Source organism: Aspergillus karnatakaensis (genome assembly GCF_047715665.1).
Source record: "Aspergillus karnatakaensis strain CBS 102800 unplaced genomic scaffold BJY04scaffold_95, whole genome shotgun sequence".
NCBI classification, from domain to species: Eukaryota; Fungi; Ascomycota; class Eurotiomycetes; order Eurotiales; family Aspergillaceae; genus Aspergillus; species Aspergillus karnatakaensis.
Genome location: NW_027395807.1, coordinates 1 through 22,295, shown reverse-complemented (window position 1 = coordinate 22,295; position 22,295 = coordinate 1). Strand labels below are relative to the sequence as shown.

The following is a 22,295-nucleotide window of genomic DNA, read 5'->3' as shown; positions in this document are numbered from 1 at the left end:
TAGCAGGGCAGAAGTCTCTATGCATATATCAGCAACATATAGTACACATGTGGCCATCGGACAACCAGTGGATAAAATGTTGCCCTTAACCTTCAATCTGTTTTCAATTTTGATTCCGACTTAGAATCAAGGTGTCTTTCATATTACTGTACATCAACCAGTTATAGAAACACCCTGATTAGACCCCTGGCTAGACTATAGGACCTCAGCCATACCCTAATGTCGAAATTAAGATACCGCCAGGAACGCTGGTTTAGATATCAATGGCTACCCCTATTTCTCTCGTATTTATTGCAGGATTGCTGCTAACTTGAATGAATCAGACCATCATGTTCTTCCGGTGGTGTACCAAATATTACGTACGTGGCCAAGTTCAACACCCTAACCATATACTCAAGAGTCTGAAGTGGATAAGCATAGACTTCCTCGCGTCGACCACCTACTGAGCTTGTTCCAAGTCTAACAAATCCCAGAACCCGTCCAGACTAGCCGTCATATAGGTATCCCCGATCTAAAACCCCTTTTCTTCCATGTCTCTCTCGAGACCGCATTGCCCACAAACAGCACAATATCAACATCACCAAAGCCACACTGCATTTCCTCGTAGGACCCTTTTCGTGCGCACCCGGCTGAACAGGGCCATCCGTCTAGATAACGGGAGGGGGGGTAGCTCGTCTGCAATCTGAATGTTAATACCATACCTAGGGTGACCTGAAACCACGCTGCTCCCTCCCAACAATACACGAAGCAACGACATCCAGCACCCAGAAGAATTAGATGAAAGTAGGAAGAGCCCTTGTTATCTATCTTGAGCTCGTAGGAATCATAGTACTAGCCCGGATCTTTTGTGCCCTTTTACTTCTTACCCCCATTCACCCGGGGTGACATTCTCACCACGCCAGGGCCTTAGCATTTCTCACCCCTAAAAGCAGCAACACACCCCAGGTTTGTTTTATTTCTGGACCGCGTTGATAGTGGTGTCTTAAGTACGGCTGAGCGGACGGGAAGCCCTGTTCTCCACACCCTGTGGTTGTATGTGATACACTTTTCCTTACTACAGCGTGTGGAATGTATAGCGGTATCTGGTGAGGGTGTAGCCGGGTGAAGAGATATATTGAGACGGGATGGATATATCTACTAGGGCTACCAGCTTACTGTCGATGGGTGTGCATGGCAGACTAACCAAGAGTTAGAGGCGAGCATTCTGCGCTGATTGATACGGTGTGTATGCGCAGGGAATGTTTGCGAAGATTCGGCCCTTGAATAACAGAAAAATGCGTGATGATTGCATGACAATATTCCAATGTTGTGTTTGGGGGCTTCATTGGCGGGAATTTCGAGAAGCGCAATGCCCAGGTGAGGTCAGGCTGGTCAGCTCGTTGCTGTATACGGGCGATACTCTCTCCCTGGAGAATTATATAGAAGCGATGCTGTGTATTGAAATCACTTTTACAAATTGAAGAACATTGTGAATCGTGATTACTGAAGTATCACTATATTGTACTATTGATGTATCTGCAGGGTGCACCAGGCACATGAGTGAGTAACATGTCATTCATCATCATCGTAGTTCTCACGGTCTTCGAATTTCATAAAATCCTCTGGACTCACGCCCTCTCCCATAATAAGGGTCCAAGCGTCCTTCACCAGATCGATGGTAGAGTCATCGAATGATAAGTCTAGACTTGGAGCGGGAAACTGGATGAGACTGCCTGAGACGACGTTGGCGGGACGGGTATCACCACCAACGGCTCGCCCTAGCTGTGTGTAACGCAAAGACCATAAGATTGCTGCATCTGGGCCTGCGCTGGACGCAAGTAGTTTTGCTATCGCAGCCTCGATCAAGGATTGTCCTGGTGGCCCATACACACTGACGCTACTGTAGAGAACACCTGTTGCACAAACGTTAGCATGTAACGGGCAAATGCAGGGCGAGAAAAGAGTGATGTGAAACGCCATAATCAGATTCGTAGAGTTCTCAACAAAGCGAGTTCAGGCAATGTAGATAAGTTTGAAAATAAATCATCATAGAAGGCAAGGGGCAGATGTAGAGAAGAGGGGTGGAGACTTACTTTGTCCTGTCGGACACTCGGCAGTCTCGCTCGAGTGTACAGAGATATAAACAGGCGGATATTCGTCAGTCAGTCCGAGCGAGCTTGCCGGGAAAACTACAACAGCCCCAGCGGGGATCGGGCCGCCTTCTGCCGTAATAGGAAACAGACCGTCCAGCGACGATGACACAATCGTAATCGACCGTGAGACTTTGTCGTGGTCACACAAGGATCGGGAAGACGGAGGAAGATCCCAGCTGGAGCCAACGGCATATCTGGTTTTGATGGTTTCACCACTGGCTAGCTTCAGATGAATGCCTGGGCTATCGATGTTTTGCTCGTCCTGGGCCAGCATTTCAATGCCGGAATTCAGGACATATATTCCACCACCGACGGCGAGTGCACGGCAGCCCACTTGAGAAATTTCAGAACCACCGCCCCACTTTACTAGAACGCTTCCGAATCCTGGTCCAAAGACCCCAATGGACGTCAAGTGTCTTTGAATGCGAGGGACAGCAAACCGGGCCGCGGTCTGTGAAGATGGGGCTTGTGAAAGAGAGAGGGAGAGAAGAGGGTCATACAGTTCAGGTGTAACCTGAAACTTAGAGGTCAGGTACTCCGGAAGCGGCTTGGATAGAGATTCGTCCTCGGCGGCCGAACCCTCTTCATCCGCCATTCCCTGACTCTGGTGACCCTGGTTCAGTTGGCGAAGGAACCTCATTAGGGTCCTTTTCGACTTCATGCTGATGATTTCATCTGCAAAAATATCCTCGCGACTACTAGGGACGCGGTACAGATCTTTGTCTCTGCCAGTCGTGGGTTTATAAATCCACCAACTCCCGACGGCTTGGAATTCAAGCTGCCTATAAACTTTAGATGACACCAAAGTGGGCAATAGTTGAGACCTAGAATAGATAAGTTGCGGTGATAAAGAGAGTGTATAAGCTCGAGACGGCGACAATCCAGAGCTGGACTCGGAAAGACTCGGTGTAAAGATGCCAGCATCCTCAAAGGGAAAGTGCTCGGGCTCTAACTTGACAACATAGGAGTCAGTAGTGATTCGATGCCGCCAAAACGGACTGTCCTCACCTTTATTTACCTTCGAAACCCACTGCTCAGCTTCCTGCAAGCTCAAGGCAGCTTCCGGACCCCCGTAGTACGGGTTCTTGTCAACGTGAAGGACCTTTTTACCCGAGCGAGAGAGAGCTCTGTTCGGCGAATTATTAGTAGTGATACGAGCGCAATAGCAGTACATATACGTACAGAGCGAGGAGAGACTGAGCGATCCCGGTGCCGGAGATTGTTACATCCCACTGAGTCTCCGTGAGTGACTCCATGATACCGGTGCCTGGTTTGGATCAGAGCTGTTTTGTTAGTGCAGTGCGTTGTGTGAGATGCGCAGTCCCATAAATCATCACATTGGCTGTAGCGAGCACCTTTGGAAGGTTTCACGACCCATTTGTCGTGGCCAACAGGTTTATCCGTGAGATGAGAAGTGCAGGAAAGGGAGAAAAAATAGAAGCCCACCGAAGAAATCCAAATGGGCCCGCGATCCACGTGATGCGCTAGGCCGGTAGATTCGAAGCGAGCATGGCCTCTAGAGTTCTATAACAAAGTCAGGCCAAACCTCGGTCGGGCATTGCTATAGCAGAAGTATGTCAATAAAATTTCCACTCGGGGACCTAAAATGCTTAAGAGCCGCATGTGCTACGAGCATGATGCCATGAAAGGTAGCACTCGAGCTGTTCAAACTTCAAGGAGCTTGAGCTCAAAAGCGCTATCCCGTAACAGGTTAGACTGACAAGACCTGCGCACTTTAAGGATTTTTCTCTCGCAGCAGATGAACTTTCTTCTGCACATCACTCCTAGCGCTTTGCGTAGCCAGACTGCTCGCTCTGTAGCAGTTTGTCTAACTCGTTCAAGCCTTCACTGGTTTTGTTCTTCAAGGAGTGGTAGAATATCTTGTCACTCTGTATCTGCTGCTCTGGATGGAAACATTTGATGGAAGCGGTTCGTTTTGTAGTGACACATTACTTCTAGTATAAGCTTATCTAGTTATTCGCTAGATCTATGGCTGTCAAGTAATCGCGACGTAGGAAGTACTGGATCCTTTGGAACCGCATGGGACTCGGGGCCTCTGTCCCTTGTACTTTGATACTCGACTTGGTGCGCGTTTTGTTGCCGAAGCGGCAGGTCACGCTCACCTGGCTGGTAATCGCAGTTGTGTGGTCTATCGCCATGATATCTACTTCGGATTAGAGTGCGACAAATAGTCACAGATCTGTCCTCGAAAGTCGGCGCCTGCGTGGTGGACGGTTTCACTCTTCGGTCCCTTCTTCAACAATCTTTGCGCGTATGATCTTGACCTCATCCATGGGTCTATCTTCGTTGTTTGTCTTAACAAGCCCCATGCGCTGAATTACCCTCATCCCGCTTTTCACGCGACCGAAGATTGTGTGCTTTCCATCCAGCCAGGGTGTCGGCGCCAGTGTCACGAAGAACTGACTACCGTTGGTGTTTGGTCCGCTGTTCGCCATACTCAAGATCCCCGCCCCAGTATGTTTTAGATCAGAGCGGATTTCGTCCTCAAACTTCTCGCCGTAGATAGAGCTTCCTCCTCTTCCAGTGCCGGTGGGGTCACCAGTTTGGACCATGAAGTTTGGGATGATGCGGTGGAAGATGACATTGTTGTAGTATCCGCGCTGCGCGAGAGTCGCAAAGTTCTTGCAAGTCTATATCCAACGATACTGTTAACGGAGTGCGCAATGAGGGTTGGAAGAATCCTTGACTGACCTTAGGAGCATGAGTGTTATAGAGCTCTACCGTGAAAGAGCCCTGCGCTAGGTCAGACTGAGACATCGGTACTCAAGTGAGAATACTTACCATGCTTGTATCGAAAGTGACATCGGTGGCCATGATGGATAGATCAGATAAATGACGTTCTAACCTGGACCTGCCTGGTGCGCCGTAAGGTGGCGGTTGAGTTTGAGCTCCGAGGCGGAACTGACAGAGGTCTTGGCATCAAATGTTGTTCCTGGCGCTCTGGCTTTGATTCTTACAACCAACAACTTCCGGATATTTACTGAGGGGCCCCGCTCTCATCGATAGTTCATTGCCAACCTGCTCGCAAACACTAGAACCATTACGGAGACTCTCTCGACCTTTTAGAGGATTCGCGCTGTCCTACAGTCAGCCAGTAAACGTGTTATGGCTGATGTGAGTCCGCTGGCAGAGCTCTTGGGTCAGGCGCTGTACCAGTTCACCCTCATTAAGCCACTGTTGCCGACTTACGGACATGTGATTGTTTCAGCTTTGTTTCCGCTCTACATTGGGGCACATGCCTCGTTATCTCGACCAAATTCTGCCTCCAAACCACTAAAGGCCTCTGACCTGGATGATTCAGACGATGAAGCGGAAGACGAAGAGCAGCAGGATGACAGTCAAAAGATGGAAGGGCTCGCTCCGAGCGATGCTTTGGTCTTCCCCTTGACTGCGGGTGCCACCCTCGGCGGCCTGTACTTAGTGATTAAATATATGGGAGCCGACATTCTGAACAAGGTACTTGGTTTCTACTTCTCACAAATGGGGATATTCTTCGCCATGGCCTTCTTGAAGGATGCAATCTCGACTTTGAGGTCTTTCGTTTTTCCTCGCAAGTATACGCGCTGTGGACAGACCTGGAAGCCTAAGCCATCTGAACGAGTTTTTACAATTGTCCCAAGCAATAGTACCCCTGTCGAGCCTGTTGATGCACGAAAGTCGCCTCTTCCAGGACTGCTCGGACTCATACCATTGCCCGGGTTCGTTGTGAAAGCGCTCTGGATAACACGCGAGGTGCTTTATTGGCGAGCGAAACTTCGCGTCCATGTACACCGTGTCGTCCACTTTGAATGCCCTCTAGGTACTCTGGATATCTTGAGCATCTTGATCTCCCTTCCTGCGGTGGCTTACTTTGCCTTTGTCGCGAAACCATGGTGGTTGACCAATTTCCTCGGGTTCTCCTTCTGCTACGGCACATTGCAATTGATGTCACCATCAACTTTCGTCACAGGCTCTCTTATCCTAGGATCGCTGTTCTTCTACGACATCTACTTCGTTTATTTCACCCCATTGATGGTTACTGTGGCAAAGAATCTTGATGTGCCCATCAAACTCCTCTTCCCGCGCCCACCTGCTCCTACCGAGGCACCAGACACGGTCTCCCTAGCTATGTTGGGCTTGGGTGACATTATTATCCCTGGCATGATGGTGGGATTGGCTCTCCGGTTTGATTTATATCTCTACTACGAGAAGAAGGGCTCGCTCAAGGCACGGGCAGAAGGAGAAACCGCAAACTTCGTCAAACCCGCTTACCAGTCAGCAACAGGAGGATGGGGCGAGCGCTTCTGGGCACCATCGGCCCGTTCAACAGAGCCTGAACTGGAGCCTCCGTATCGTGATGCCCGTACTTTTCCGAAAACATACTTCAAAGCCAGTCTTGTCGGTTACACAATTGGGATGATCACGACACTCGCCGTTATGCAAATCTTCGACCACCCACAGCCAGCTCTGTTGTATCTGGTTCCTGGGATATTGATTTCCCTTTGGGGAACGGCATTGGTCAATGGTCAAGTCAACGAGATGTGGGAGTTCTCTGACTCGGAAGAAGAGGAGGAGGGCACAAACGAGAAGGATGGTGAGAAGGATAAAAAAGAACAAATTACGGCCTCAGGCGAGAGCCGAAGTTTCTTTGCCCGCGCATTCTCTTGGAACTCTGAGAGAAAAAGGCCGCGAGACTTCGACAAGGCATCCGACAAGAAGGAAAAATCCCCAGAAACCGATGGAGAGAAATTAGACAAGGCATCCGACAACGACAAGCCCAAAGCCAAATCAGACAGCAAAGACTCAAACTTCAAGGACCTAGACCTATTCTCGATTTCGATATACATCCCGCGAAAGGCAAAGTCGACGAATTCTGAGAGCCAAATTGACACCGCCGACTCTACCCCTGATAAAGAAGACTGGTCGTACGTTGGCGTTGGGAAGCAGGAGAAAGAAAACGAGCCGCCTGCTAAACGGCGGCGACGGAGTCCGAGGAACGATTCTTCAACGTCGCAGTGAGGATCTCGCAAGTTGAGCATCTGAGCCGGTTAAACATTCGGCGTTCAGTGGGGTCTTGGAGTTCAATTCTCGGCTGATGCGAATGGTAGAGAGACAAGGACATGTATGATACGTACGAACCAAAGGGTTTTCGAGAATCTAGCCAGTGTGAATGCGCAGTCCGTATACTTCATTATATCTTCTTTTTTTAGCATTGGCCAAGAATCTGGTTGACCTCCTCCCATCTCGAGGCGGATATGTCAACTAGTTCCTTCAACTCTTTTCTATCTACTGAGAATCCACCATTCTTCTCCATCTTCACAATTACAACCTTGCCACCCGCCCCAGGCGCCTTGTCCACCACGAGAGTTACTCGCTCTTGAGCTAAACCTTCTTCATAACCATCAGGGTCAGCTAGGATCCACCGGCGCTGGATACCCTTTCTCTCGCTCTCAGCTAATTGCCTCTCCTCTTCAGCGTCTGGGATGATAACCGCCCTCCATCCAGCCGCCGCATCAGCCTCGAAGACACCAAAAGAGCTGGCAACAGGTAGTCCCCGTAAAGATAGCTTGCGAGACTCTGAGACAAGGTCTGAACACACTACAGTCTCATTGTCAATATCCCACCAAGCACGTGGCAGCTTCGTATCCCGGAGTGCAGCCAAGATAGCTGTCCATGCTGCATCGAACGGGTTCCCTGCGATGGAGATGATCATCACATCAATGTAAAGTACCCAGAACGCCTTGATCTCACGAGTCTCCGAAGAGGCCTCCTCTGCTCCCTGTCCAGCATCTACATCCATCTGCTCATCATCATTATGACGCTCCAGCTCCTCCGCCCCAAAGTTCGGCCGCGAATACCATATTTGCAGGTCCTCAGAGCGAACGATGCGAGACGTGTGTAATAACGAGAGAAGCTGATGTGATAGGGATTGTGCTAGCGCGGAAGGCGGTGCGCCTGGGATAAAACCTGGAGCACATCCAGTGCTCAGAGAGAGATTGGGCACGAGCAAATGGAAGTCTTCGATGTAGGAGTTTCCATCGTCTTCGGGTTCGCCCGAGCCGTCTTCGCGATCTGCGCCTGGCTTGTCGGCGGGGTTTGTGAGTTTCCGTCGCTTATTCGATGACGAGGACTCTGATGAGTGCGAGACGCTCCATGAGGCAATGTCTTCTGTGTGTAGGATCTCCGCTTTGACGCCGCAGACGGCCGTGGTATCTCCGATTCGTACTACAGCACTTCCGTTCGTGTGTGTTAAAGAGCCGGTGTTTGCGGAGGTCACGCGGAACTGTGAAGGTGATCGACCATTGGCTCGAATCGAAGGTTGTTGGCTCGATGCGGGGGGTGATAGGTGAGCGAGGAGGTAGGCATGGGGTTGGAGTCGGGCGAATTGAGATGGAGGGAGGGCCAGGGCCGGCGGTGCCGATTGCGGGGCTGGAGCTGCTGCGCTCGTCGCCATTATGTTCGAGTCAGGGAGTTTGGGGCGATTTGGTACTATCCCTGAACAATTCCTGCCGTGACGCTAGGTCGTATTTCTGGCGGGTAGGACGCAAATGAAGAAAATCGGTTTCTTGCGGCAGAATAGTTCAAGGCGGTGAGTATATCCGCTCTATACAGCAACCTTCTTGAAGCCGCAACTACTGCACATTGACATCAACCATTTTCTCCAGTGCAGCCTCACGAGCCATGCAAGCGTGATGAAATCTATAATTTCCGGCTACCTGTCTGCCAGTTAATGCTTTCAGGACGGGCTTCGGTGCTCTTGGCTCACTGGACGCCCAATTCGCCTATCTTCAGCGCCATGGAGTTGATCTCAAGTCGAGCATCAGCATCCTGCAGCATCAATACTGATCATTTATGCAAAGAGGTTATCCAAACCCGTCATGAGATGTTGTTGCATCGGCTTGGCAGTCTTTATCGAATACGATGGTTACCAGAAGAGACTAGATTCTCTTGGTCCTGCAGGGCGCCTGAACATGGGCTGCGAAGAAGCCCTGAAATGAGGCAACGAAGCCTATTCCTGGAAGAGAGCTATGGCTTGGGGCTCCACTTAGTAAGTACATGTAAGTAATCTCCCAGTCTAACCATGCTAGATCTGTTCCCAAACGTGGCGAACTCAAGACTGGGTCTTGGATTCGCAGACCAAGCAAATCTATATATAAATACGAAAAAGCATGTCGATCCTCGATACCCGAGGCGAAACCCCTCCGCCGTAAGAGATATCGATACGATCAGATGATCCTGGAGTTTCCAAGCTTCATAAATGTTACTTCTTGAGGTAGGGTTGTTGTTGATCAAATGCAGATCGTCATGGTGCCTGTCTATCGTATGGTCTTTTTCTCTGCTCAATCATGCAATGACTCCACAGGATTGTGCTCTGTGGAGAAGCTGAAAAGCACAAGAACTTCCCAGAACTTACACTACTTAGGCTTTTTCTTCGGGTCGAGCCACGCTAGTTGCACCCCAAACAGCCACAAATGTCTAAAGCCAGTGGGTATGGTGAAGAGCTTCCGAGAGTGTCTCTCCCTACGAGCGGATCTTCAATCCGCACATTTGTCAACCCAATCCATCAGGATGCTCCCGCCTGCATTCAGCTGCTCTGATTTCGAGTTGTAGATGATCCGACTAGAGGGGTGTTATGTTGGTCTCTATACCACTACTCGTATTCGTCAGAGAAGTGTGATGTGCATGAACCGTCTTGAGACCGGTCTTCGTTTCCGATCCTTCACACCGGGGTGTCGTATCGATCGCTATCTGTGCTTTTTATAAAAAGCTCGGCAGACTATTTTCCACGTCTTGCGCAGAGAAGAAGGATTTCTTGGCTTGCTTTCGACTATTCATATGTTGAGCGCTATGGAGAATTCTCAAGCCCTGGCTGAGAAGCACTCAGAGGTGATGACCAGGTACGATGGTCTCTTATGGCGAGGAGCGGCGAAGAGAATGGAGACAGTTCCTCGATGCCACACTGAATGACTTTTCCTCAATATCAAGCGTGGCGCCATTCATTGATAATGATCTCATTTCCCCTGTTTCTGAAATCTCACAAGATGACCTGCCCCTCGCGCCTCAACCGCAGCACTCGAGATCTCAATCGAGGAGAGATAGTTACCTAAACATTATCGATGCTGTCTCGCCGCTTGGACATGATGAACCATGGAATGACAACTTCTGGAGCGATGCTACCACGGCGGGCGCGGTCCTGTCCTTGCTAAACAAGGAGCCAGTGGGCCACCCTGATGAGCGCCCCTCTGGCGACGAGCGTACCGGATGTACCATATGTTGTGCGTGTCTTGAGGACCTGGAACCTGAGCATTATCCAGCAGCTCCCATAAGTACCGAGTGTGATCACACGCCGATACCGAGTACTCAAATATGTACTGTCTGCCTAAGCCGCAGCCTTGACGTCCAGTTTGCCACATCACGAGCTGCTCTGTTGATATGCCCTCTCTGTCACTCACAGTTATCTGACGAAGAGGTTGAGCGATGGGCCAGTGTACCGACCTTTGCTGCCTATGATACTGCACGAACATTGCGGGCCCTTGAAGGTGATGGAGAGTTTGTCCGGTGTAACAGACCGAATTGTGGATATGGCCAGCTGCATGGCGGCGGACTGGAGGATCCCGTTGTCATCTGCGGGGCGTGTGGTGCGCGGACGTGCTTCATCCATCGAAACATACCATGGCATGAGGGTTTAACTTGCGCAGAGTACGAGGCGATCGACCCTTTGAGTACGACTGATGGAAACCGGATGCGAGAACTCCCACCGTTTCTTCGAGCAGGTCTTCTGCCAAATGGATCTTGCTCATCCGAGGAGTTTTTGAGCCAGAGAACAATTCAGGAAACCACCCGAGCTTGTCCTGGATGCTCGGCTGCGACAGAAAGAGCAGGCGGATGCAAGTATATGCGATGTACGTATACAGTATACGCTCTTTGGATACAAGCACTGACGCTCTAACTAGGTGGAATGTGCTGGCGAGAATGGTGTTGGGACTGTGGCATCAATTGGGAACGGGGCCATCTCGGCGTCGATTGTTCGATTTTCTAGATTGAGCAATAACGACAATCATCCAGTCTTGGCCGTCTAGTTTTGTCGTCGAGGGCTTTGGATCTATCTTATGATACCTGCTGTACCTTCCTGTGAGAATTGTCCCTTGGTTAAACAGGGCTTAGGAGGTCGTTAGTAGGGGGAGTAAGGAAGACACACTGGGTTATTACTGTACGTAACGAGCGATGAAGTCACAACGTACTCCGTAGATGAACAAGAAACCATCAGACGAACTCCGCTCATTCTTTTTCCTGTCTCCTCGCTGCTGTTCAAGGTTTGTCAGTCAGGTGCAGTCAGGTGATAGTGGACAGGACCGCCTTGTTTTTCTTTGCCGTCGAACTTGTCTACAACTTCATCGAGTCAACAATACACCAGCGGCAAAACTCCGAGTAGGGCCGAAGGAAATTCGCGGTGAAGAACAATGAAATGAATTTGACAAATTAGAGACGTTACATGCAATCACCCACCCAGCGCTCACAAATCGTTGACCCTGTTTCTCAACCAGGAGAAAGCCTATCGCATGGAGATAGCGAGTGAGAGGGCGAGGCTTGCCGCCGACCCTTGAGGCAACCATCCAATCACACTGTCACAACGGATTTCGAACGTGATGAGCGCCCAGCCTTTCGCATTAGCGGGGGAACGAGCTGCAGAATGGCACAGCTATGGCGATCAATGGTTGGCTGCGGCCCGAGCAGGAACCCGTGCAGCCAATCCGATTGTTGCCGCTGGAGATCACCCTGCTGCCAGATGCAAGCATATCCTTGAGAAAAGTGTAGCGCCGAACCATCTTCTCCCCGCATGAGAGATGTGATAACCAATCATGGCTTACAGACTCATCTCGACTCGAGAGTTCATGACGGCTGACGGACAGGATGCTGACGGTAAGCTCAAGACTGGCTGCTCTCCCCCTCCTCCGGAGTTGGACCCTTTTCACTCCTCGACCTCCCCAGAACGTCTAGCTAATCCCTTCAGAGCCGATCATAACCCATTTCTCCTCGAACACAGGTCCTGGCTGCGACTTGAGACAGAGTCGGACAGATTGTCAACAGAACCGATAGCGGTAGACGTGGTATGGTTGCCACGAGACGCTCTGCTCAATGATTGAGTGAGGGCTTAAAACCCAGCAACACACGGAACTTGCAGTTCTATCTAGAATCGTACTCCGAAGCTGGTCTTCTGGAACGTGGACCTGGACTATAAGCTCGTCGCGATCGAATTATCATACGATTCATTGCTCGGTTCGAGTCCCGCACAGCACAATGTCCACCTGGGAGCATATCGCTTCACTTGTGAAGCGTATCAACATCCCAAGCTCAACTGGCCCAGGATGGAGTCCAGAGGAGGTCGCTGAACGCCAACGCGATCCGTGGACCGGAGCCGGCAAGTATGGAAGAGGCTGGGTATATTTTTCGGTGGTTCTGCTCACGATCTCGACGACAATCCGCTTTTACCACACTTGGGGTGACCGAGTGAGAATTGCTTTACACAAGGAGAATCCGGCGGCGGCACGATTTCAGTCGCCTCAAGACGAATATGAGCTTCCGAGCGCTGCCACCGACAGCTCGACTACGCTCTTCTTCCCGGCGCATGGCTCACTTCACCATAATAAGAAACAGCAGTCATCCGTTTCAACCGTTGCGCCTCTGAATAACACCATCGCCTTTGCCCGCTGGATATTTTATCGCTCGCTTCCGGAGCTTCGGATAGGCAGGTACCGCATCGTATTCCCTTCGCTCGGGGCTTCGGCGATTATTCTTGCAGCATTCACCTTCGTGACGCTTTACTGCTTCCTCCCGCAACCGCTTTACTACTCGTCTATTCGGATCGGATCACCCCCATTGGCTATTCGCGCCGGCATGCTCGCAGTCGCAATGGTTCCCTGGATTATGGCGCTGAGCACACGTGCGAATTTCATCAGTATGTTGACGGGAATTGGCCACGAGAGGTTGAATGTGCTTCATCGGTGGGCAGGCTATATTTGCTTATTTCTGAGCTTGATCCATATGATACCATTCTACATTCAGCCTATTTGGGAACATGGTATGCTGGTAGTATACCAGCAATACCTTCCATCGAACATATACGTCTATGGAACTGGTTTGTCAGCATTTGTGCCTCTGGCATTTCTGTGCGTTCATTCACTTCCGATTCTGAGGGCGTGGATGTACGAGCTATTCGTGAAGATCCATCTACCGGTGTCACTAATTTTTGTTTCTATGCTCTTCTGGCATACGAAGAACTTTCTATCCTCGTGGGGCTATTTGTGGGCTACAATCGCTGTCTTTGTTCTTTCATACGCTGTACGATTGTTCTATCTCAACTGGACGAACCCACTTCGACTGTCTTTCATGATAGGCGAAGATTCTGCAGTTACAATTCTGCCACAGAACGCTATCAAAGTCACCGTTCCAACTCAAATGAGGTGGAAGCCTGGACAATATGTCTATCTCCGCATGCCCGGGATTGCATTTTTCCAAAACCACCCTTTTACCGTCGCTTCCTTGTGCAGTGACGACTTACCATCTGACTATGGTGAGGAATATCGCGACCTAGCGCTTGTGTTCCGTCCTTTCCGTGGCTTCACACGGAACGTACTGCGCAAGGCTATCGAATTTGGACCCTTCAAGACGTGGACGGCCTTTATCGAAGGGCCTTATGGAGGTATGCGGCGACAGATGGCTGCTTTTGACGACGTGATTTTCTTTGCTGGCGGTAGCGGTATCACGGCGATTGCAAGTCACTTGCTGGATTTGATCAAGAAAATGCGCGAAGGCAAGGCTGTCACTAAATCAGTTCGCGTTATTTGGGCCTTAAGAGACCCCGAATCCATCGACTGGTTTAAGGAAGAGTTACGCATTTGCCGAGATCACGCACCACTCAACTCAGTTCATTGTTACTTCTACTTGACAGGCGCTAAAGATGACAGCGGCCATCCGTTCCCAGTGCAAGACCAGCAGGTCTACCGCGACATCGTGCAGGAGAAGATCTACGACACACTGCAGGAGATCGAAAAACGCAGCTCCGCTTACATCCGCGAGGAAGCTGCCGGAGACGAGGAGCGAGAGAAAGAGCTCCGTCGAGAAAATGAAGACACACTCACTGCTCTCCCTCCACGAGTCTACACCTCCAACCTCCCTCGCTCTTCCAACTACCAATCTCCGTCAATGCAGTCCACGGGGTTCTCACCATACCAACAGTCACCCCACCAATCCCCATACCAATGGCAACAGTCCCAATTCCAACAATCTCCCTATCTGCAACAGCAATCCCCATACCTCCAGCAACAATCACCCTATACATCCCCACAAAGTCAAACATCCCTGAACGTCCCCTTCGACTTCGGCTTTGGTCAAGCCCAGTCCCAGTCCCCGCACCAGCCACAACCTCACCAACAACCATCACCCCCACAGTCCCAACTGCAACCACAACCACAACCCCAGCAGCAACAACCACCACATTTAACCCTCCAAACCCAACCCCTCCCCAACAACGTCCCTCCGGCGCAACCCCGGCCAAATCCACGCTTCGCCTCGCTCCCTTTGCAAAAGCGCAACGGGTGGAAAATTGACTACACGCGCCCCGACATTCCCAAATTGCTCAACGACTTCTCGAAATCCTTTGGCCGCCGCACATGCGTCTATGTTTGTGGCCCGCCGGGGATGCGCATGGATGTGTCGGATGCGGTTGCGAGGTTGCAGTGGGGGGTGCTGACGGATGGGGGGAAGGATGAGATTTTCTTGCATGCGGAGAATTATAATATCTGAAGAATTATGCGCCGTGATCATTGATGACGTTTTCTTTGTATTGATGTTTCTATGTCAGGACGTTTGATACCATGGTGTCTTTTGGCGTGTTTGCTTGTTTATACCAAGAGATAATTACTGGTTTACAATATATCAACTCTTTTCTTTGGAATTGTTGCTCTGTAAAATGTAATAGTAGCCTATCTAATGGGGCGAATAAAAAATAATGGGTATCCTGAACATAATATGCAAAGACAGCTAGGTGAGATGAGCAGAGATGCATGCCACAATGCAAAGAGAGGAGATGCAAATGTTACTCTATGATAAACTGCTTTCTTGATCAACGCCTCGAGGGCTCACCATCAGCCTTCCGCTTCTTCCCCACACCCTCATCAACATCGAGCAATCTGGAGTCTGCAAATGAGTGCACCCCAAGCCCGAGCTCGTCTGGATCAAGTTCATCCTCTGCCTCGACTCTCTCCCAATCGTCGTCGCCTTCTGGTTCTGGCGTAGTTTGCCTTTCAGGAGGTGGTTGTACGGACGGAGATTCAATGGTATTCTCTGTGGGCTGCTGGTTGTCTTCATTATCGTCCCAGTGAAGATTCAGCTTGACAATCCGTGCGCCGGACGGTTTCAAGCGCCGGTAGTAATTCTCGACTAGGCCTTCCTCCATCACGAACCCACGTGAGATGTACCACTTCAGACCGTCCTCGTTTGCCTCGTGCACGTGCGCTGTGACAGAGCGGATGTTGTAGTGTTTCACAAGGTCCGAGACTCTATAGCTTTGGCCTGAACCTGCCCCTGGGCTGGGCGGTGATGAGAAAATGAGTGAGTTAAGCAGGGAGGCTGCTACACCGTAACCACGATACGGGGAGAGGAGATGCAGTGTCTGAATGTAAAGATTTGTCGGTTCTGGCGCTTGTTCAGGATGACTCTCAATTGCTGGGCCAATTCGTTCTACTCGACATCGAATGCCGCCAATCACTTTGTCTGTCCCTACTGTGGGGGGTTGCGCAGGCGCTGACGAGAGTGCGGCGGCTACCGGATGATCATGGTATATGGCTACGCGCGAGACGGACGCGATCACGGGATCCGTGACAGTAGCGGTGTAGAACGAGTTCGGGTAGCGGATGGGCAGGAGGAGGCCTGTAATTCGAGATAGCGAGGGGATGTGAGCCGTGCTCACTGGCTCTATTGTTACATGCTTGTGCGGGGTGATATATCCAGCCTGGATAGGGTGGGGGTATGCGGGAAGCTGAAGGGAGGGGTCTTTCGTGGTTGGCGGTTTCAGCTTCGCAGCTATATTGATAGGTGACGGGACTGATGGTGTTGACGGCGGAGAGCCCACCATTGGGGGAGGATATCTTGGAGGTCTGGCATGGTTACTGCGCGAGGATGGTGGGGATGAAGAGTGCTGGGGGAGCGGGGGAGAAGCGGAGGTGGACCGCTTAGCCTGCTGGGTTTTGGCAAAGAACTGGTATGCCATTACTGCAGAGTACAGGCCAGAGCCACACCAGAGCAGTCTCCGTACAGATATAAGAAGTAAAACGAGAGATTTCCTGGTGGGGAGCCCAGAGAAAGAGAGTGAGCCTTTGTCAGGCAGCGAGGAGAAGCGGAGAGCAAAAGGCGGAGATCGCGATAAGATAAGATTTGGCGGCAGAATGAATAAGATTGAAACCTCAGGCCACAATTGCCAGCAGCGGCTCTTCTTGACTTCTCCGGCCGACATCTGCCCTCCAGCAGCGACATCCTCACGCTTCTCCCAATCTAGGCGCCATTCACTTGGTGATGTCGCTCTGATCGAGATATCCAAACTATATATATAACATTGTCATTTCTTGTGGTTGTTTGGGGCGGAAAAGGTAAGCATCATGCTCCCGTGTTCTGTTGCCGTGCGAACACTGACACTCCCTTGTGCTGCTCCCAGTGTTAGTACAATAGTGAATAGGATCCACCAATTCACAATCCTATAGACAGATGGGATATAGTGGAATTGCTTCATTGTCTTATTCACGACCGAGCCGTCTCTACTCCGATTTTCAACACTCCTTTGTCCTCTTTTCCGATATCCGCTTCACCTCGATATTTCGCAACCGGTCGTGCCCTTAACTCATATTGCGACGTCTCGGACTCCGAATATCTTCTTCCGCCTCCTTTTATCTCTCGACTTCTTGCAGTGCGCATAGTGTATAGCTTCGCGATTCCGTGCTTGTTCTTACTCTACAGCTATACTGCCTTCTGAAGTCTCGAGCCTCGGCGCAATTTACCGGAAACAAACCCCGGGGTTAGATACGCAGGTTAGTTGGGTTCTACCGCTCCATGGCTATACAACGCACAGAATACTGTCGCCCCATTCCTCATACTCCGGAGACTCCGCTGCAAGCGCGATCTCTCTGATGTATGCCTTTTGGCCGATCGGCTATCAGGTCTTGGATAGCGCTGTTTCGCCGATTCTTCTGTGTTGGGTCGGAATCTAACACTCTACAGAACTACTAACATTCAGCCATGGGTGAATCAAACGGGACGGAGCAAGGTGGATTTCCCCCTGGAACAATTGCGAAACTGGTATGCTCGGGCCATCTCGCAGCTCGACTCGAGTTTCATGCTGACTACCTAGACTTGCGACATTCTGAACGACACCTTTTACAATATCATTCATGACATTGTCGCCAAAGTCCATCGTGAAGAGAAGGTGGCCCGGATGCGCTCGGCCGTAGTCGTTGCAAGACAAAAGGCAGAAGAGGAGGCTGCGAGGCGCCGCGAGGAAGCCGGAACTAAGACAGCTGCCCCTGCCAAACCCGGTGATCAGGACTCTGAGGAACTCAAGGATATCCGAGTCGAGACCGATGGGGCCGTCTTCGAAGACGGCAAGGTTTATCTCAAGGGAAACCCTCTCCACACAACGAAGGAAATCATCTGCCCTGATTGTCGATTGCCTCGCCTCTTATATCCAGTGACAGGGGTGGGAGCCCGCCCTCCCCCGGATCCATACAGGGAATACTGCCAAAAACAGCCGATGATTAGCAAGCCAGGGCATGATGTCCACGGCAACCCGTTTGCGACCGACAAGATGAATCCGAAGAAAAAGAAACAAACCAACACATCAAATACACCTGCATCGAGTCCTCCCACCACGCCTGATAGCTCTTTCAAGCAAGCAGCCCCAGAGAAGGTTTCATTCCCGACCGTCAAGTGCCCGAATTGCCCTCGCTACTTTGTTGTCACTCGAGTAGCACAACATCTGGATAGATGCCTAGGCCTTTCTGGCAGACAACTGAACAGAAACAAAACACCCCAGGAAAACGGAAGCGGCACACCGACATCTGCTCCTGCAAAGCGACCATTAGACGACGACGCCCCTACAACGCTTCCGAAGAAAAAGAAGCTGGGTGCTCCGAAGAAACTCTCCGGAAAGAAGCCACCACCTGGGAGTAAGCTGAAAGTCGGCGTAACGCCTGATATGGCCTCCGCAGAAGCCGAAATCAAGACCGAAGCGAACGGAGACGCATAACTCTTTTCCTCTTTTACAACCTTCTCTCCCAAACACGCAGGTGTGTCTGTTGGGCTGAACATATTCTTTTTATCTTAATGACCTCGACGTACATACTTGGCATCTTAGGCGTCACCGGATTTTCCTACCATCATGTCTAGAAGTCTGAGACATCTGACGTGACATTAACTTTTCTCATTTCTTCAGGTTTATGGGGTTTTTCTTTTGTTCTTTTGGGATAGATGTTACGCGGTTGAATGAATGTACAATAGCCTGGTATGATTCAGGTTCAGATTTGCATTGCTTTACTTGGTCATGAGAATAATGCAAAAATTTTCGTCATGCGCTACTCACCATTGGTGTAATCATTCTATCTCAAGCATTCGGATGTGGTCTTCGAGTATACAGCAGTTTGTGCCTGAAAAAGAAGGCACAAATACAATCCGCATCACAATGATTCATCCCAACAACCCCCACACAAGGCTACTAATTCTAAGCTATATTTCCTCTTCTGCCCTCCAAATAGAATGAATTGCAATACCTTACTCCTACAGCCTATATATCTCACATCATGAGCCCTCCCTCAACCCTCATCACCTGGGCCATCCCCCGCCTCGCCGAAATTCTCCCCCTCGACACCGATTCTCTCACCCAAATCCTCACCTACGCCACCGAGCTCTCCAGAGAAGAAGGCGCCGAGCACCTTAAAAACCTCCTCGGCGACTCCCCGGCCGCATTCGAATTCATATCCGCGTTCAACTCGCGACGAGACGATCCGAGAAACTCACAAGCAAAGCCCGCAACGCCATCTCAAGCTCCAGCTCAGACGCCGAGTCCTGGAGCTGGATCGGGATATGGTTCTCCTTCGGGTTCGGGATCAAGGAACAATAACAATAGGAAGAATAAGAAATCGAAACCTCCGCTGCATAGTGCGGGGCCGGTGCGGAGACCGGAGAACTTTGGTGACGTGACAGGGGGTTATAAGAAGGCGGATTTGGAGGAGGAATACTTTGCTGGTGGATCTGGGGCTGGGAAGAACAGGGCGCTGGATGTTGGCAGTAGCTTGAAGGTACCCTCACGACAGGGCTCTGCGGCGTCGTCGCGGTCTCAGTCGCCCGCGCCGCCGACAGCGAAACCGCCGCCTTCTGCGGCTGGGCCAGTTATATCAGATCTCTTGCCGAATGTCAAGTCCAAGGCAGCGAAGCCTTCGAGGACTGGTGGTGCAGGGTCGGGTACCGCGACGCCGTCTTCCTCGAAGGGGGCGCTGACTACGAGCAATATATCGGATTTGACGGCTGCGATTGCGGCGCTGGAGGTATCTACGAACCCGACGCTTGGCGGAAAGAGGAGGAAGTGTACATGCTATGCGACACTGCATCCGGTATTCGACCCGGCGCCGAACTGTTTGAGCTGTGGGAAGATTATCTGTTCGCTAGAGGGACTCCAGCCGTGTTCATTCTGCGGGACGCCGCTGCTCTCAAACGAGGAGATACAGAGTATGATTCGTGAACTGCGAGAGGAGCGAGGACAGGAGAAGATGCGTGCACATAATGCGAGCCTTCATCGCGAGGGCGGGCCTGGAATGGCACCGGCTCCATCTCAAACACCGAACAAGTTGGACGCGGCTAGAGCACACCGAGATAAGCTCCTAGATTTCCAAGCCCAGAACGCAAAGCGTACACGCGTTGTTGATGAAGCCGCCGATTTCGAGACCCCGAATGTCGCTTCCACGCAATGGATGACACCCTCGCAACGAGCGCTGGCGCTCAAAAAGCAACAGCGGATCATGCGGGAGATGGAGGAGGCAGCGCGACCGGAGTGGGAGAAGAAGAAGACGGTCATGAGTTTAGACATCAGCGGTGGTCGCGTTAGGAGGGTGTATCAGGCTGCGCCGGTGGAGGCGCCTGCTCCTGTGGACGACGAGGAAACGGAGGATCTCAGCTACCAAGCCGGTAAAAGTGCTGGAAAGGCATTCTCTCACAACCCGTTACTTGCGGCAGGTGGGCTTATGCGGCCTGTTTGGAAGGCACCGGAGGACAAGGGTGAGCCCAAAGAGAGGAAACAGACCTGGAGGAGGGTGCAACAGGATGGTGATGATGATGATAATGAGCAGTGGATTTTAGATGGCGGGCGACATGGGTATAACGAGTCAACTACGGATACATAGTTCTAGATCTAGCAATATCGTGACCAGTATATAGTTGCGGCTTAGACGAGGGCATATAGCAATCATAGCGGGCCAGTCGCAAACTAGGCAAGATGCAACATCACAAAGTTCTATCCACACTCCTGGACAATTGTTCAGATATGCAATCACAGAGGTGAAGCCTGGACTTAATATATATTCTTCGGAGAATAAATCTAAGGCTTTATTTCGTGTGGAAGTTGATGTTCTCTCCAAACCACCAGCTCCATGCCTATTTTCTAAGGACACGTGCCACCAGACGGCAGTCCTAGGTGCCTACTGCCTACTACTCCTTCGCCCCTACTCAAGACATTCCTTATCGTCCTTCACCTTTTTCAAATAATAGACTGTCATTATCGATCCTCGCTCTTTTTTTAATTTATGCTAAACACACACTCGCTTCAGAAAACAATGTCTCCTTGATTTAAAAAAAAAAAAAACTCCCTAATCAACCGACCGATCTCCACTATGCCGCCCTACTCTCTGCTCACGACAACCATCATCCAGTCTACTTTCCTCAACGCTCTTTCAAACCTGCTGGCTCAGATAATAGACCAGTACAAGAACAACGTGGGTCTCTCTTAATTTCATATTTAAATGCCCCCCTACCCCGCTGTAGATACCCCAGTACCACCAAACTCAACTTCCTGTATAAACAAACCCCTTCCGTCAAAGAAAATGAACCTGAAGATATCAAAGCCCAGTGTCTGACAAAACCCCAGAAACCATTCGCCTTTAACTTCATCTACCTCCTTCAGTTTATTACCTATGGCATCCTCATCGTCCCCATCAACATGTCCTGGCAGCGATGGCTAGAGGTGACATTCCCCGGGTTTCTATTTGCATCATCAACCACGCCAGCCCCAAAGAAATCGTCAACAGCAGCAACTCTCACCACAGGAACGTTGCCAGTCTCAGTATCAATTCCAATCTCCACCAATGCTTCGCCATCAGGAGATGTCCTAGAGGTGAAAGACAAGCTCATTATGCCGAAATTCCAGCCAAAAGCCGCAAGCGCCGGAAGGGGGCGGAGGATCTTTAACTTTGCAATGAAGTTCTTCCTCGATCAGACTGCCGGAGGCATTCTGAATATCTTTCTCTTCGTTGCGTTGATCAACTTGCTGAAGGGGGCGAGTGTCGGGCGGACTTGGGAGCTTGTTCTTGAGGTACTATCGTCCTTTGTGATAGAGAAAGCGCGAAGATACTGACATTAATATAGGACTTCAAACCAATTATGCTTGCGCGGTTGAAGTACAGACCTTTTGTATCGACCCTGATGTACACGGTCATACCGCTGGACCGGAGGGTGGTCTTTGGCAGCGCCTGCGGGGTGATCTGGGGCGTTTACTTGAGTCTTTACGCGGCTGTTTAGATCGGGATACATTCTTTAGAGGCTTTCTTCTTAATAAAATTAATAGAATGCGAGGTTTTGCGGAGCTCACTATAGTAAAAAGTAAAGCTCACGGCTCTAATTCCAAAGAACATCCATATTCATGTCACATATGATTATGCTCTGATAAAAATACAACACAGGGAGGTATCAAAAAGCACAAGCAATCTATAACCCAAAAACATAATCCCTTCTCATCCCCGCCCCCGTCTTATTTCCTAGTATTCCATCGCCCAAGTCCCACCTCTAACCACCCCCTCCACCACCATCACAACCACCGCCACCACCCCCATCACCTCCCCCTCCCCCTCCCCC

General features: G+C 50.6%; 10 protein-coding genes across 10 annotated transcripts; 6 read left to right on the top strand and 4 right to left on the bottom strand.

Annotated features, from left to right (window-relative positions):
- Positions 1 to 1,463: 1,463 nt before the first annotated feature.
- On the bottom strand, positions 1,464 to 3,545 carry BJY04DRAFT_203009 (putative Rab geranylgeranyl transferase escort protein). Its single transcript, XM_073713302.1, has 4 exons — positions 3,315 to 3,545; positions 3,141 to 3,259; positions 2,073 to 3,080; positions 1,464 to 1,892 (listed from the first exon to the last, which is right to left on the bottom strand). The coding sequence occupies exons 1-4, from the start codon at positions 3,386 to 3,388 to the stop codon at positions 1,552 to 1,554; spliced, it is 1,542 nt and encodes a 513-aa protein (XP_073564650.1). The 5' UTR covers positions 3,389 to 3,545; the 3' UTR covers positions 1,464 to 1,551.
- An 805-nt stretch (positions 3,546 to 4,350) lies between these two features.
- Positions 4,351 to 5,108, bottom strand: cyp1 (putative peptidyl prolyl cis-trans isomerase (CypC)). The gene is made up of 3 exons (XM_073713301.1): positions 4,935 to 5,108; positions 4,845 to 4,886; positions 4,351 to 4,783 (listed from the first exon to the last, which is right to left on the bottom strand). Exons 1-3 carry the CDS (start codon positions 4,965 to 4,967, stop codon positions 4,370 to 4,372), a joined length of 489 nt encoding a protein of 162 aa, XP_073564649.1. The 5' UTR covers positions 4,968 to 5,108; the 3' UTR covers positions 4,351 to 4,369.
- Positions 5,083 to 7,316, top strand: BJY04DRAFT_203005 (aspartic endopeptidase). Its single transcript, XM_073713300.1, has one exon. It carries the CDS (start codon positions 5,259 to 5,261, stop codon positions 7,149 to 7,151), a length of 1,893 nt encoding a protein of 630 aa, XP_073564648.1. The 5' UTR covers positions 5,083 to 5,258; the 3' UTR covers positions 7,152 to 7,316.
- On the bottom strand, positions 7,315 to 8,644 carry BJY04DRAFT_203004 (3' exoribonuclease family protein). Its single transcript, XM_073713299.1, has one exon. It carries the CDS (start codon positions 8,584 to 8,586, stop codon positions 7,339 to 7,341), a length of 1,248 nt encoding a protein of 415 aa, XP_073564647.1. The 5' UTR covers positions 8,587 to 8,644; the 3' UTR covers positions 7,315 to 7,338.
- A 744-nt stretch (positions 8,645 to 9,388) lies between these two features.
- On the top strand, positions 9,389 to 11,348 carry BJY04DRAFT_173480 (BRcat and Rcat domain-containing protein). The gene is made up of 3 exons (XM_073709279.1): positions 9,389 to 9,405; positions 9,556 to 11,035; positions 11,087 to 11,348. Exons 2-3 carry the CDS (start codon positions 10,036 to 10,038, stop codon positions 11,170 to 11,172), a joined length of 1,086 nt encoding a protein of 361 aa, XP_073564646.1. The 5' UTR covers positions 9,389 to 9,405; positions 9,556 to 10,035; the 3' UTR covers positions 11,173 to 11,348.
- A 741-nt stretch (positions 11,349 to 12,089) lies between these two features.
- On the top strand, positions 12,090 to 15,087 carry BJY04DRAFT_203001 (putative metalloreductase transmembrane component). Its single transcript, XM_073713298.1, has one exon. It carries the CDS (start codon positions 12,432 to 12,434, stop codon positions 14,934 to 14,936), a length of 2,505 nt encoding a protein of 834 aa, XP_073564645.1. The 5' UTR covers positions 12,090 to 12,431; the 3' UTR covers positions 14,937 to 15,087.
- Positions 15,088 to 15,090: 3 nt separating this feature from the next.
- Positions 15,091 to 16,467, bottom strand: BJY04DRAFT_173471 (GNAT family N-acetyltransferase). The gene has a single exon (XM_073709278.1). It carries the CDS (start codon positions 16,399 to 16,401, stop codon positions 15,256 to 15,258), a length of 1,146 nt encoding a protein of 381 aa, XP_073564644.1. The 5' UTR covers positions 16,402 to 16,467; the 3' UTR covers positions 15,091 to 15,255.
- A 217-nt stretch (positions 16,468 to 16,684) lies between these two features.
- Positions 16,685 to 18,513, top strand: BJY04DRAFT_173467 (SGF11 family protein). Its single transcript, XM_073709277.1, has 4 exons — positions 16,685 to 16,777; positions 16,843 to 17,212; positions 17,403 to 17,480; positions 17,533 to 18,513. Exons 3-4 carry the CDS (start codon positions 17,421 to 17,423, stop codon positions 18,424 to 18,426), a joined length of 954 nt encoding a protein of 317 aa, XP_073564643.1. The 5' UTR covers positions 16,685 to 16,777; positions 16,843 to 17,212; positions 17,403 to 17,420; the 3' UTR covers positions 18,427 to 18,513.
- Positions 18,514 to 18,935: 422 nt separating this feature from the next.
- BJY04DRAFT_202997 (C2HC5-type zinc finger protein) lies at positions 18,936 to 20,687 on the top strand. The gene has a single exon (XM_073713297.1). It carries the CDS (start codon positions 18,977 to 18,979, stop codon positions 20,570 to 20,572), a length of 1,596 nt encoding a protein of 531 aa, XP_073564642.1. The 5' UTR covers positions 18,936 to 18,976; the 3' UTR covers positions 20,573 to 20,687.
- Positions 20,688 to 20,850: 163 nt separating this feature from the next.
- Positions 20,851 to 22,027, top strand: BJY04DRAFT_202995 (uncharacterized protein). Its single transcript, XM_073713296.1, has 3 exons — positions 20,851 to 21,160; positions 21,313 to 21,756; positions 21,810 to 22,027. The coding sequence occupies exons 1-3, from the start codon at positions 21,059 to 21,061 to the stop codon at positions 21,960 to 21,962; spliced, it is 699 nt and encodes a 232-aa protein (XP_073564641.1). The 5' UTR covers positions 20,851 to 21,058; the 3' UTR covers positions 21,963 to 22,027.
- The last annotated feature ends 268 nt before the right edge of the window (positions 22,028 to 22,295 follow it).